General features: G+C 41.2%; 1 protein-coding gene and 1 pseudogene across 1 annotated transcript; both read right to left on the reverse strand.

The window, feature by feature from the left end:
* Positions 1 to 1,025: 1,025 nt before the first annotated feature.
* Positions 1,026 to 1,183, reverse strand: LOC129772287 (U4 spliceosomal RNA; annotated as a pseudogene).
* A 575-nt stretch (positions 1,184 to 1,758) lies between these two features.
* LOC129766757 (uncharacterized) lies at positions 1,759 to 7,032 on the reverse strand. Its single transcript, XM_055767353.1, has one exon. The coding sequence runs from the start codon at positions 7,030 to 7,032 to the stop codon at positions 1,759 to 1,761; it is 5,274 nt and encodes a 1,757-aa protein (XP_055623328.1).
* Between the last annotated feature and the right edge of the window lie 7,771 nt (positions 7,033 to 14,803).

The following is a 14,803-nucleotide window of genomic DNA, read 5'->3' on the forward strand; positions in this document are numbered from 1 at the left end:
GCCAGTCGATGGACGAAAATGCGACATACAACAAGTCGAAATTGCATCGTCGGAAGTCTATGTCGTAGAGCTACCGTTAGTGTAGTGATCATTTGTTCGAAGATACATCATTTCCAATAGACAAAATATCTGTCGCTTCCAATCAGTCTACACAAATGTTGGGCTTGCTCTTCCTTCGTGACAACACTCACTTCCCGTTTGAGAAACTGTCGTTTGCCGACGAACATTGAGCGGGAAATTATAGCCTTTCTCAAGAATCATTGTACCTCTAAAAAGTTGCCGAAGGTAATATTACGTTGATCGCTCTTGATCGAAGAAATTACAAAAAGAATGTATTTGAACACATTGTATAAACTCTTTCGTTTCAAAATAATGTTTAGTTCCAAGAAGAACTGGATTTGATTTGCTGAATTCGAAATCCCTCGTGTTGTGCGTGATGTGTGAAGATTGCAACGGCTGCTGTTTTCTTTTCCCCGGTAGCAGCGGAAGATTATTTACCAGCAGCGTTGACATTTTCCGGCTTTTCCTTGACGACTATCTTCTCGCTCGATGCTCGACGCCCGCCGCCCGTGCTGATTCGATTACCACCAAACGGAAAAAATTGTCTCCTTCTTCTTTCTGGCTTTAAGAGAGTTTAAGCTTTTCAGTTCATTCGCCTCTACGGAAAGAATTGTCTCTTCTCCCCGGTGGATTCCTTTTTGACCTTAGGGGGGAGCTTGAACGAACACGACACACCAGTGTCCTTCATTTGCACAAGCAGGCTCTTGGTGACACCGTTCATCAACGCTTTCTCGATGAACGAAGTAAGCTTCGCTACATCAATCTTGTAGCAGCGATAACAACCGCAGTACAATTAGAACTGAGTGGATTACCGAGCTGGAACCTGCGTACAGTATGTAAAAATGTTTATCCATCCCCAGTGAAAAATTAAATTTCTTCCAAAAACAAACAACAGAATATCAAAACACGGTTTATTGTCGTCAGTTTATTATTATTTACGTAAAAACAAAACCAATTCATGCGAGTTCAACATGAAAAACTATAGATGGGTTATACCTATGATATAACCGCAAGGTTGACGTAGGACTACCGATGGCTTAGTAATTAATTGTATTTCTTCAATTAGCAATAATCCCACCTCGGATGTTCCTCATTGGGTACGATATAGCCGCTGCGCAGAGCTATCTTTTGTGTGTTTTGATCAAATTATTCACTAAACTAGTGATAAATGAAACTGTTTATCTGGATATCGGGCCCTTGCCCTCGGTGTGGTTCTCCTGGATTGCGATATATCCACGATATTCGCACTTGGATTTTCGGCCCACTTGCTTTTCGCAAACAACGAATTCCAATATTTTTGGTATGGAAACACTTTATTTTTTATCAAAACGTAATTTCACACTCCAAAACTTTATTCTACAATACTATTTACAGCAATCTACTAACTCTTAATTCTTTGTAATTTGGTAAATTTCTCCACTCAATGACTATCCAACTATTCTCCTTAAGCTTGGGGTTAATAATAATTTCCTTTCTTTCCTATTGTTCACACTTTCCCATTTCATTTCTCAGTGTTTTAGTGCTCGTGAACCCAGGTACCCACAATATAAAAATCTAACCCATGCCGCAAAACTGATCATGTCAGAGGAATCCGTCTCCATAAAATCGCAGTGTATCCAACATTCTCGGCCGCGCTGAAATTATCTAATTTCTGAAAAGACAAAACTCTCGCATACTAAACCGGCAGCCATGTTTTTTTTAAGTTTCGCAAGGTTGGCATGCTGGGGGCAACAAACATATTTTTTCCACTGGTCTCTTTAGTAGTCCAGTAGCTGTCCTCAAAGTGACTACTCTGACGACTCCGTCCATACCAGGATGCAGTTGAATGATGCGAACCATTTTCCAACGAGTTGGTGGTAAATTTTCGTCGCGTATAACTACAAGCTGACCCACAACAATTTGGATTGGCGGTTGCCATCGTTTTGTGCGCCCCTGCAATTGTGCCAAATATTCCGTCCTCCATCTTTTCCAGAAACACTGCAAAATTTTCTGAGTTGCTTGCCACTGCTTGAGTCGGTTCATCGGAATATCGGTCACACTCATCTCTGGCAATTGTTGCAAGCTAGTCCCTATCAGAAAATGCCCTGGAGTGAGTGGTTCCAGTTCGTTTGGATCTTCGGACATTGGGATCAAAGGTCTTGAGTTCAGGCAACATTCGACCTGAACTAGTAATGTGCTCATGTCTTCGAATGACAACACCGAATCCCCTAAAACCTTCATTAGGTGAATTTTTGCTGATTTCACCGCAGCCTCCCACAAACCTCCAAAGTGTGGGGCACTAGGTGGGTTGAAATGCCACTGAATACCCTCATTCGCACATTCTCTAGTTATTTTCTCTCGGTTATCGGTTCCTCTTAGAAATCTTGATAATTCCCCTAACTGGTTACGAGCTCCGACGAAATTAGTACCGTTGTCCGAAAAAATGTCCGAACATTTTCCCCTTCTTCCAACAAATCGTCGCAAAGCCTGGATGAAACGATCCGTAGATAGGTCAGTTACCATCTCCAGATGTACTGCCTTTGTACACATGCACACGAACACAGCGACATATGCCTTAGAAGCTGGTCGACGTGATGCATGCCGTATGAAGACGGGTCCAAAGTAGTCTACACCCACCTTGATAAATGGTCTTCCGGGGGTCACACGCGCCGCTGGCAAATCTCCCATGAATTGCTGTATTTGAGTCGGCTTCAATCGAGCACAACGATTGCAGTTGTGATACACAAAACGGGCTAGATTCCGTCCTCGTAGCGGCCAATATCGTTGTCTCACTGTTGCCAAAAGCAGTTGTGGACCTGCATGGAGCAATTTCTTATGAAAATGTTCAAAAATCATCCTAGTTATAGGGTGCCGTGCTGGTAGAACTATCGGATGTTTCCTATTGACACTTTCTAATGAATGTTCCAGTCTACCGCCAACTCGGATCAAATTCTCTGCTGAGAGGGTTGGGTTAAACCATCGAAGTGGAGAGCTCTCTGTGACCGGTTCGCCCTTAGATAATGCCTTCCACTCCTTCTTGAATTCTCCCTTCTGCACGCTGCGAATTATAGCATATTCTGCCTCTACTAACTCCGATGTTGTGAGAAAATCCCGTGAATTCTCCTTCTTTCCTTGTTGTTTCAAAATGTTCATCAACCGGAGCCAGTATGCGGTACGCCTCACCAGGTCCGTGAACGATGAAAACTTGCTGAGATACCAAACCGTGAAAGTATCCTGCTGCAATGTCGCGCAACTAACCGCTGACTGACGGAACTCAGCTTCTGCCTCTGTTGTTTTTGCTGGAACTGGATGAATCGGCCAGTGCCGTTGGGATTCTCGTAGCCATGACGGCCCTTCCCACCAAAGATTGTTCCCAATAATCTCTTCAGGAAGCACGCCCCTTGAAATAAGATCGGCTGGATTCTGGCATCCTGGGATGTGGTTCCAGGTACGATTCTCCGCAGTCTGCTGTATTTTTGCCACCCGATTAGCCACAAAAGTTGTCCATGTGGAAGGGGTTGCCCTTATCCACTGCAGTACGCACGTTGAATCCGTCCAAAAATAAACCACTGGATTGATTTTGATAGCAGTTGAAATTTGCTCGGCTAGCTGCGTTGCTAGCAGCGCTCCGCACAACTCCAGTCGTGGAATGGATTGGGTTTTCAATGGCGCTACCTTGGATTTCGAGGAGAGTAGTGCTATGTGAGTTGTTCCCATCAAATTGCAACTTTTCAGGTAAGCACACGCTCCGTATGCTTTCTCCGAAGCATCTGAAAATACGTGCAGCTCAATGATGATTGGATCCGGTACCAAAACACAACGTTTTATGGAGATAGTGTTCAAAATGGGGAGTTGTCTGTGAAATTCTCGCCATTCATCTCTTGGTCTTGAGGGAATTGGACTATCCCAATCCAATTTCCTTCCATTCGCATCTTCAAATTTCCACAGTCGTTGCATAAAAAGTTTCCCCACTGTGATAACTGCGCCAACTAGTCCTAGAGGATCGAACAGTCCTGCGATAATAGATAGTACCCTTCTTTTTGATAGCGTATCTGTTGGGTGTTGCTCCGGAACTGAAAACTGTAGTTTCAGTCCGTCAGTTTTTGGTAGCCAAGTCAAGCCTAACATTCGCACTGCTGGTTCTGGATCAAGTTCAACATGATCCTGTCTTCCCAACGCTAAATCTTCCTCTGGTACACCATGAAGAACTTCCTCGCAGTTGGAAACCCATTTCCGTAGCTTGAAACCTCCACTTCTCATTAATGCTTCAAGCTGAACCCTCAAATCTACCGCCTCCTTCACATTATTCGTTCCCGTCAATACATCATCCATGTACACATCCTCGTTTATTGCCTTGGCTGCTTGGGGAAAGTTGGTTTGCTCATCATCCGCTAGCTGTTTGAGCGTCCGTGTAGCCAAAAACGGTGCGGGTTTCGTCCCGTATGTTACGGTGGACAGCTCGTACGTTCCAATTTCTTGCTCGGTGTCGGTTCGCCATAGGATACTCTGTAGCGGCTGATCCCCTTCATCCATGATGATTTGACGAAACATCTTCTCAACGTCTGCTACCAACATTATCCGTTTTGTGCGACAACGGAGAATTATCGATCGAAGATCTTCTTGGATTACCGGTCCCGCCAATAATGCATCGTTCAGAGAAATTCCACTCGAAGTCTTGCAGGATGCGTCGAACACCACTCTAAGTTTCGTCGTCGTACTTGTTTGTTTGATTACTGGATGATGTGGAAGGTAACATCGTTTAATCAGATTATCTTGGTTCACGCGTACCCTACGCATGTGCCCCAGGTGTATATATTCCTCCATAAATTGGGTATATTGACAACGTAGCTCTGAGTCCCTTAAAAGTCTGCGTTCCAACCATTGAAAACGCCGTAGTGCTATGTCCCTAGATTCACCAATTTTATCCATGACATTCGCATCCTTTGGAAGAGAGACCTTATATCTTCCATTTGAATCTCTCCTAACCGTCCGAACGAACTGCTCTTCACACAGCGTTTCCTCTGGAGAATAATTATTTGGAATGTCCACTTCTTCACACGACCAAAATCTTGTCAACAGTTCTTCAAGATTAACCGTAGACGCGACGTTACAGTGATATGACGCGATGCTCGATGAGATTACTGTTCCCGCTACCACCCATCCAAATACCGTTTCCGAGAGCTTGGGTAGTCCATCCCCTAGATGGATTTCCTTTCCTGGTTTGAAAAAGGTGAAGAATTGCTGGATTCCGAGAATTAAATCTACGGATTTCGATATAGCGAATGCTGGATCTGCTAGGGTTATGCCGTGTGGTATTTTCCAATTTGTGGTATCGATGCACGTAGATGGAAGATTTCCCGTGACTTTAGGGAGAATTAGGAATTCCAAGTTACATGAATACCCCCCTACCCTGGATCTGACCTCTGCCTTGACCGAATGCGTCACTCTCGTATTGACCTGACCGACACCTGATACTGCCATCTCAGCTCGATTACGTTTGATTCGCAAGAGTTGTGAAAATTGGTCTGACATAAAATTACACTCCGACCCCGAATCAAGTAGTGCTCTGGCTGGATACGTAATTCCATTCTCACCCACCACTAAGACTACCGCTGTAGCAAGTAATACGGACGATGTTCCCTTGGATGCTGTATTTGAGGTTACTACAATGGTGCCTGATGATGTGCTTGGTGTGTTATCCTCCACATTGTGTTGAAGTCCCTTGCTGCTGCTTTCCGTAGAGACCCTTATCTCCGACGTACGCTTAGCTGGTTGGACTTCTTCCGGCCGGAAGCATACTAAGGTATGATGCTTTCCCTTGCAATTACGACACACATATCGAGAATTGCATTCCGTGGCTTGATGCCCACGCCGGAAGCAATTACGACATAATGCTAGGCTTCGCAATAGTTTATCGCGAGCTGATACAGGCAGGGATTGGAATTTCGGGCATTGGTATAATAAGTGGCTACCTGGACACGCTACACATTGTCCGCTCGAGGATTGCGATGCACTGTGACTCATTTGTGTCGGCAATTTTCTTTTCGGTTGAGGGACATAATTCAACTTTGGTTCGATGGATTTGGTTGGCAGCGAGCTTAGCACCCTTATTCTCTTCTGAAGAAAATCTGTTAGATCCTTCACTGTGTCCTGATCTATTGTTGCAGAATGCTCTTCCCAGCTTCTGCGGGTGGTTGGGTCCAATCGTGAACACAGCAAATCCAGCAGTAACAAATCCTTGTACTCGGCTGGCTGTATCAATTGATCCAGCGTTTGAAGAATGCGCTCAAAAGCCTCTAGCAGCGACTGAAGTTCCACGACCGACTCCTTTGCGACGTTAGGTAGGTTGAACAATGCTTGCACTTGTCTACGCTTCAGTAATTTACTGTCATTATACCGCTTCATCACCGCCTCCCACGCAATCTTATAATTCGCCTTGGTGATAGCAAGTGAGTCTACCAATGACCTAGCCTCTCCTACTAAGCAACCCTTAAGATAGTGGAATTTTTCTACTTCTGGCAAGTCGGATTTACAGTGAATTAACGATATATAGAGATCCCTAAAACTCAACCACTCATCAATATTACCATCGAATGTTTGCAGTTTGATTTGTGGGAGCCTAACGCGTTCATAAGTTGAATGTTGGTTTTGTTCTATTCCGCGAATTGAAGGGTTCGACTTCACCTCCGGGTCCTTCACCTTCTCTAGTAGCAACGATTTTGTCTTAAAATATCTATCGCCGAATTCCGATCGTTTCGTGGGGTAGGTATCGTCAACTTCCTCGAAATCTTCGTGCATCTCGATGTCCATCGTTGCTTCGCTGATTTGTTCCCACAGTTCGTCAAGTTTATCCAAACGAACTGTCGCTTCAGTCGTTAGAGTGTCATCATTCATCGAATTGACGAAACGGCAAATATCGTTGAACATACCCTCCAGTGCCTTTAGTTTCGCCAGCAGCGCCTTGAGTGAATTGTTCCTCGTAGTTGGTGGCATGATTCCAAATTCCAATTGGGTTTGAGATATGGGAGAAATAAATTTGTGTAAAATCCGCCAATGGCCTAGCTTCGACTAGACATATACAATAGTACCACTGACCTTCACAAAAAGAAGCGTGTAGCGTTTCTTAATTGTATACGCTAACGTCGAATAAACTTCTAATATTCAATAACAGTGTGCCGGCTGAACATCGGAATCACATCTGCGGCTCCTCAATAGTCAAACGTGTAATATTTATTTTCCGATTATGTGCGCCCCTCGGTTACACGTCCAACGAAATGGTAAACAAGTGTTAAACCAGTACAAGTGTGCGAGATGAAAACAATTGGTGTAATATCAAAACAAACTCCAGCTTCGGCTGGACATATACCGCATATTATTATATGCGGTGATTTGCGACGGATTTTCCTGAATGAGCGGTGATAATGTGCGGTGCGATGCTCAATTCAGTTAGCAATTAGTCTTCTGTTCCTCAATGATGCCAATATTGTGGTACGACCCGGTGCATATATCGGTTCGACTTCGGTTGTGTGGGTGTTTTTACCGTGGAATAGAAATGTAAACAAACGGTGTAGATCCGACCAAAATGTCTCAGCAGCGGCTGGACATAAACTTGTGTATATTTACCTGGACAAACCAGGAAAACATTCCGGTTTGAAAACAAGAGTGTTGTGGCAGCAATAGCAGTGAATGAATTGTTTCAACTCGTCGTTGACCTTGGCTCAATGTGATGACGATATGGTATCAGCATAAATCGATTGTGTTTAGTGGTGTGCGTAGACTTCGTAGGATTCCCACTGTTGTTTCTCCGATTGATTGATGAAATGTATGCCGTGATAAAATGTTTTGACGTGTCGGTATGGTATCGCTTCAAGTTCGGTCTCGAATGATATTTCGATTCGTCTCCGTGGATTGTGACGGCGGATAGAAGAAGTAAAATCGAAAATGTGTGTAGTGGTCCTGATTTGCCCAGCAACAGCAGGACATATAATTATTAGTTGTTTACCTGGACGGGCCAAGATAATTTGCCCAATTTAATACGGTGTGAATCCTTTTGCAGTTTATTGTGTGCCTCGATGTGAATTAGCAGATGGCAGTAAAGTTTTGTGTGAGCGTGATGGCGATTCCGTTGGTTGCAAAATCCTTTTGTACGGATCCGGTTCGAAGGACCAATGTTTATCTGGATATCGGGCCCTTGCCCTCGGTGTGGTTCTCCTGGATTGCGATATATCCACGATATTCGCACTTGGATTTTCGGCCCACTTGCTTTTCGCAAACAACGAATTCCAATATTTTTGGTATGGAAACACTTTATTTTTTATCAAAACGTAATTTCACACTCCAAAACTTTATTCTACAATACTATTTACAGCAATCTACTAACTCTTAATTCTTTGTAATTTGGTAAATTTCTCCACTCAATGACTATCCAACTATTCTCCTTAAGCTTGGGGTTAATAATAATTTCCTTTCTTTCCTATTGTTCACACTTTCCCATTTCATTTCTCAGTGTTTTAGTGTTCGTGAACCCAGGTACCCACAATATAAAAATCTAGCCCATGCCGCAAAACTGATCATGTCAGAGGAATCCGTCTCCATAAAATCGCAGTGTATCCAACAGAAACTGTTTACGAATTCAATTGCAAACAAATCCCAATTCAAGCCATTTAATGCATTATGATAGTAGTTATCGCAGCAAATAGATATCAACATTTTGCCTAATCATCAAACGGTATGCGTAGAAGTTCAGTTCTTCAGAAGTTCAGAAGTTCTTCCAATGCAGTCTTAGTCGAGCCAAAGTGTTGCATTTGTACCCGTTTTTGTAGACCGTGTTAGCAAAACGAGTTCCGGAGTGTAAAAATGCATGGGGGTATAAAATTTTTGCCGACTTGAATGTATCTGCAATGCGATATTCCCTAATTCCTGGTTTCAGAATCTGTATTGGGAAAACACATTCCGGTTTGCAAAAATGCAAGCGAGTACAAAAGTTTCCGTAGTTTGCATCTGTTTTTCAATGCCAATTTCCCCAGGCTCCATATTTTTCAAATCTGTGTCATTCCAATTTGCAAAAACGCAAACGAGCACAAAAGTACGCTGCTTGCATCTGATTTGCTATGTCAATTTCCTCCAGCTCCATGATTTTTGAGTCTGTGTTAGGGAAATATTCCGATTTGCCGAAACGCAAGCGAGTACAAATGTACCCGCAGCTTGCATCTTGTTTGCAATGTCGATTTCCTCAGGCTCCATGGATTTGAAATCTGTGTTAGGGAAACATCCATCCATTTCAGCGATCGTACCACCATGGTTGCGCAAACATTACTGAGTGGATTTCCGAGCGGCCCTCGCTTATATACCGATTGATGTGATTTCAATAGCCTGTTTTGAAAGCAATTTTAAGGCTATTGAAACAAGTTTTCGGATCAAAAAGTAACAAGCATACAACGCGTAGACATTTTATCTTTCGAATGAAATGTTTATCATACCATTTATACTGTATCGTATACTGTATACTGTATGTACTGTATACTGTATACCATACTATTAATGCTCAAAATCTCGTTCTCCGGCGTAACGCTTTCGTTTTCGAAACTTAGAACTTATATCCTAGTATAGAAATGAAAGACGTAGTCCTACGTCAAAACTAATTCTCTTGCATTTGAGATATGATGTTAAAAAAAAGTTAAAAAATAACGCAAAAAAATATATCCACTCTCTGACTCAGATAGTTTTAGTACTTTGTGTGACCACCTTTGGCTTCAACAACTGCTAGGCATCGTCGTGGCATCGACTCAACGCTTAGCAGTGATTTCGTTCCATTCAGTTGAGATTAGCTGCCGCAATTGCTGGACGCTGGTTGGTTTTTGCTCCTGGAGCTCAATTTTCAAAATTGACCAGATATACTTGATCGGTTCAAGGTCGTAAGACTGCGGAAGAAAATCAAAATCATGCTCAGTTGGTTGAAAAATCAATGTTGGTAAAGAACCTCATCACCGCCATGCTTGACTGTAAGCCGCAAGCACTTCGTTTTCAAACTTTCGCCGGTTCGCCAACATTTTCTTGTGATACAATTAGACCCAAATAGCATTACTTTCGTCTCGTCTGACCAAATAATCTTATTCCAGACATCACTGGTCCATGAAATGTGGTCCTGGGCCCACTTCAATCTTTTTTTGATATTTTTTGCGAATAACCATGGCTTCTTAAGTGCTCTGCTCTTAAGATCTTTCTTCTGAAGATGTTTTTGTACGGGTTGTGACATCAGTTGGATGGAAAACTCGCTTCAATCTGTTTCGTAATTTTCGGAGCCGATAGTCCCCGGTCCAGCTCCGCCTTCTTCACGATAGCGCTGTCAATTTGACCAGTTGTCTTTGAAGAACGCCACGATCGCTTAGCTGGTGAGATAGAACCTCACTTTTCAGCATTTTTTTGCATACTGTATATAGAGATTTTTGTGATTTCAATAGCTTGTTTTCAAAGCAATGTGTCAAACGGTTGAAACAAGCTTTTGAATAAATAAGTAACAAGTATAAAACGCGGAGACATTTTATGTTCTGATTGCTTCTGATCTGATAGTCAAAACATACTATTAAAATCGGGGTGAAAATCAGAAACCGACCCCAAAAAGGCGGTCCAAAATCGACCTTCACGTCTGTGAGATCTTGCTTATTTTTCAAGTATGCATAAGCTAAGAAAATTAAATATAAATGAGCTATAACGATAATTGAGCATATAACGGTACTATACATTGCAGCGAAAAATCACAAAAATGATTTGGCGTTCGATGAAATGAAAACACAAAATACACAAAGTAGCGCTAAAAGTCTAGAATGACGAGAGCACGAAAAATACCACCATATAACATCATTATCATTATTATCACTTCCAAAAATTCAGAAGATAGTGCCATTCTTGATATGGGGGTCGCTTCAGGACCACCCTTTTCGAACAAGTCGAAAAAAGATACTTCTGATTTGGTATTTCTCTTTAATTACAATCATGAACACCAACCTCCCAACGCACCGGAACTGAGGCCCATCGGAAAATACTGGGCTACTATGAAGCAGGCACTAGAGAAGGCTCCCAAGGAGGTCAAATCTGAGGAAGACATGGAAAAAAAGAGTTTCCGTATCGAAGAAGCTGCAGCCAGATGTTGTACAGAACCTTAAGAGTGAAGTTGAGCGTAAAGTGCGAGCTCACTATAGGTTATATTTTATTGTCGGAAAGTTCGAAAAAGATTGGTCAACAGGTAATTTTCTCCAGCGTTTTTTGCGTAAAGCAATTTGATATGGGACAACCTTTATACAACATTTTTTTTTTTTTTATATCTGTATTATAGTGACTTTCAACTCATTTGGCTGGTTCGTCACTTTTACTTCCATTTTTGGAAGAATGTCGGGAGTGAGAATTGAACTCGTGACCTTTAGCGTGAGAGGCATGGATGTTACCACTACGCCAGATCCCCTCCACCTTTATACAACATCATTTATATTCCTAATGGCTTCTGCTGCTCGTAGATATTTCCTAGTAAATTATTCCAAATTGCGATTTGTGATGAACTGAGCCGAATTCGTACAACAATTTGGTTTAAGTATGCATGAAATTTTGGAAAGTCGAATAGTCTTTTCGGGATAAATAACATGCAACTGACAGTCTGGATATCCTTTCGATTAAGGATATCCTCTTCGATTAAGGCACCACTGGATGGGACAGAATCGACGCATCGCTTCTTTCGATTCAGATTCATGTACGAGAACAGTATGATAAGTACTTAGCCTACAAAAAACAAAAATTTTGGAAAAGTGGCGATTCATTTCTCAACATAGTCTTCTTCTAGCTCGATACACTCGAAAAATACGTTTTCTCGAGGTCTGCAAGGTAGGCCTCCGTGGCGGCGATGACCTCCTCATTCGACTCAAATTTCTGCACGGCAAGTGACTTTTTCATGTTTGGAGACAAAAAAAAGTAGCACGAGGCCAAATTTTGAGAATACGGTGGATGGGGCAGCAGTTCGTAGTGCAATTCGATCAGTTTGGCCGTAGCGACAGCGGAATTTCCATTTTTCCATTTTTCTAAAATCGATAAGATATATGAAACTTTTCAAAACTAAACTTTGGAGATAATAAAGTGTCACCATCTTTCAAGTCATCTTCTCTCCTTTGATTTTGATAAGTGCTTACCATCGGCAAATGTAGAAAAATTCCTAATATACATCGACTCACCTTGTACGTCACGGAACAACATGTGAGTACGAATAAGGAAACTATACCATGGAGTAGAGAAGGGCAAAACAGTTCACTTTGATGAACGGCTCAGCCGCTAATCGTTCACCTAAGTGAACCAGTTCTTTGAACCGTTTTCGAACATCGAATGTTTGCTGGAACCCAATGTATAGCTTCACGCCAATTCATGTCCTGGTATTGATATCTTTGGATTGGATAGGGCTAATTTTTATGGAATTATTTTTATGTTAATTACTGGGAAAAGTTTGCTTTATGTAATAGTTTGGTTCGTCAATTTTTCATATTAGGTTGGGGAAAAATTTATCCATTATTTTCTCGTTGGCTGGCTTCAGTGATCAATATCTCGCGTAACATCGATCATACAATTTCAAGTTTAGGCTCGTTGTAAAGGTGGAATTTCACACTAAAAAAAATCTTTTGTTGTTTTTGGTTTGTGAATGTTACAGGGTGTTCAAAATAAAGGTCAACAAAGAGAAAATTCGGTAAATTTTACACTCTTTATTTCATAAATGCGAAAATGCAAGATAGGCCGCTGAAATTGTGATTGATGTTTATGAAGCCTATACTGCTATAGTAAAATAGGTGCAATTTAATTTATTTTCAGATTATTTAACTTTTTTGTGATTTTTTTGTCTATTTTTTAAAAAAAATATTTTTTCTAAGTTTTTTTTATGATCTCTACTGTCGACAAATGGACCGTTTGAAGCTATTGATTGACCAAAAACGTTCAGGATTGGCCAACAGAAAGATGTAGTGCTCCATCAGGACAACGCAAGGCCACATAATTCCGAGAGTTTGATTGGGATGTTTTAATGCATCCACCATATAGTACGGACCTGGAACCAAACGATTATCACCTTTTTTTCGGTGTATATTTGACCCGAATCGAATAATCTGAAACATATTAAAAATAGTTATGAATTTCATCCAAAAATAATGGATTGCTTTTTCCCCAACCTAATATTTTCTGACGGGACTCAACTTAGATTCCGTTAAATATCACAGTTTTCAATTGTTAAAAACATTCCGTTGATGGTTATCACGACAAACAGATCACGCGATGGGCCAAACAATGGATTGAAAACAACTAAGAAAACTTGAAAATTATTAGTTTTCTCATTCATGAATTGTCTCATCTTCCTCAGGTGTTTTTTTCTCATAGACAGAAAGTATTACATATTACACATTAATTGAAAAAATACATTAAATTGGAAATTGAAAGCATTCCCGAGAACCAAATTTAATTGCAATGATGAAATCAATCCTTATTTTAAACTAGCTGACCCGGCAAACTTCGACCCGCCCGAATTTTATTTTTCGTTATCACATTCACGTTTTCTTACTAAGCGCACGTTCATGGGTCCAATCGCAGAACTGTCCATTGATTGATCTTCTAGTCTACCCTATAAAATTATTCTTTACTATAACATTTCAGTACTTCTACCAAATCTCGACATTATAATATCAGATTATTTTCAGACACAATTCCCGTGCAAGATTTTTCATCCACCTGCAAATAACATGTTCCTCCGTTACATGGAATAAATGTTTGATACAGAAAATATGATAGAATGAAGACAGCCCTAAATCGGACAATTCCTCCCTAGAGTTTTGCTCTTATCAACACATTCGGCGATCCATTTTTATTCATATAGATAGAAGACGATATAGGAGTGCGTTTTATCACATTAAAATCCATTTCCACTTTCGAACAAAGAACAATTTCGTTACCGCAAACATCAAATGGACTAACAACGCTTGTCAATATGTAATTGTAGAACACATGCGAATTGAATTTTTCGAGTTTTCCCGTTTTCCTTCAAAGTTTTCCGAAAGTTATCAATTTTTAATTCAATTGGTTGTAATATGTGCATTATTTTTATTGGACCCTCTCTCCTTTTCAAAGGAGGAAAGGGTGTCATACCAGAAACATTTCTCGTACACAAAAACCCTCACATTCCAAATTTGGCTCCATTTGCTTTATTAGTTCTCGAGTTATGCAGAAGTTTGTGTATCATTTGTATGACAGCCCCCATGCCCTTAGAAAGGGGGTAGGTGTGTCGAAATACCATAGAAACGTTTATCGATCCCTAAAACCTCTATATGCTAATTTTGATTCCATTTGTTTGATTAGTTCTCGAGTTGTTCAGCAACCTCCCCCGCCCCCTCTTTAGAGAGGGGAAACGTGTGTCAAACCACCATAAAAACCTTTATTGCACCCTAAGAAACTTCCATATGCCAAATTTGGTTCCATTTGCTTGATTAGTTCTCGGGTTATGCAGAAATTTGTTTTTCATCTGTATGGCAGCTCCTCTTTAGAGAGAGGGGTGGAGTGTCTAACCACCGTAAAAACATTTATTGCACCCTTAAACCTCCGCATGCCAAATTTGGTTTCATTTGCTTAATTAATTTTTGAGTTATGCAGAAATTTGTGTTTCATTTGTATGGTAGCCCCCCCTTAAGACAGGGGGAAGGAGTATCTAATCACCATAGAATCATTTATTGCACCCTAAAACCTCCTAATGCCA

This window comes from Toxorhynchites rutilus, chromosome 2 (genome assembly GCF_029784135.1).
Source record: "Toxorhynchites rutilus septentrionalis strain SRP chromosome 2, ASM2978413v1, whole genome shotgun sequence".
Classification (NCBI taxonomy): Eukaryota; Metazoa; Arthropoda; class Insecta; order Diptera; family Culicidae; genus Toxorhynchites; species Toxorhynchites rutilus.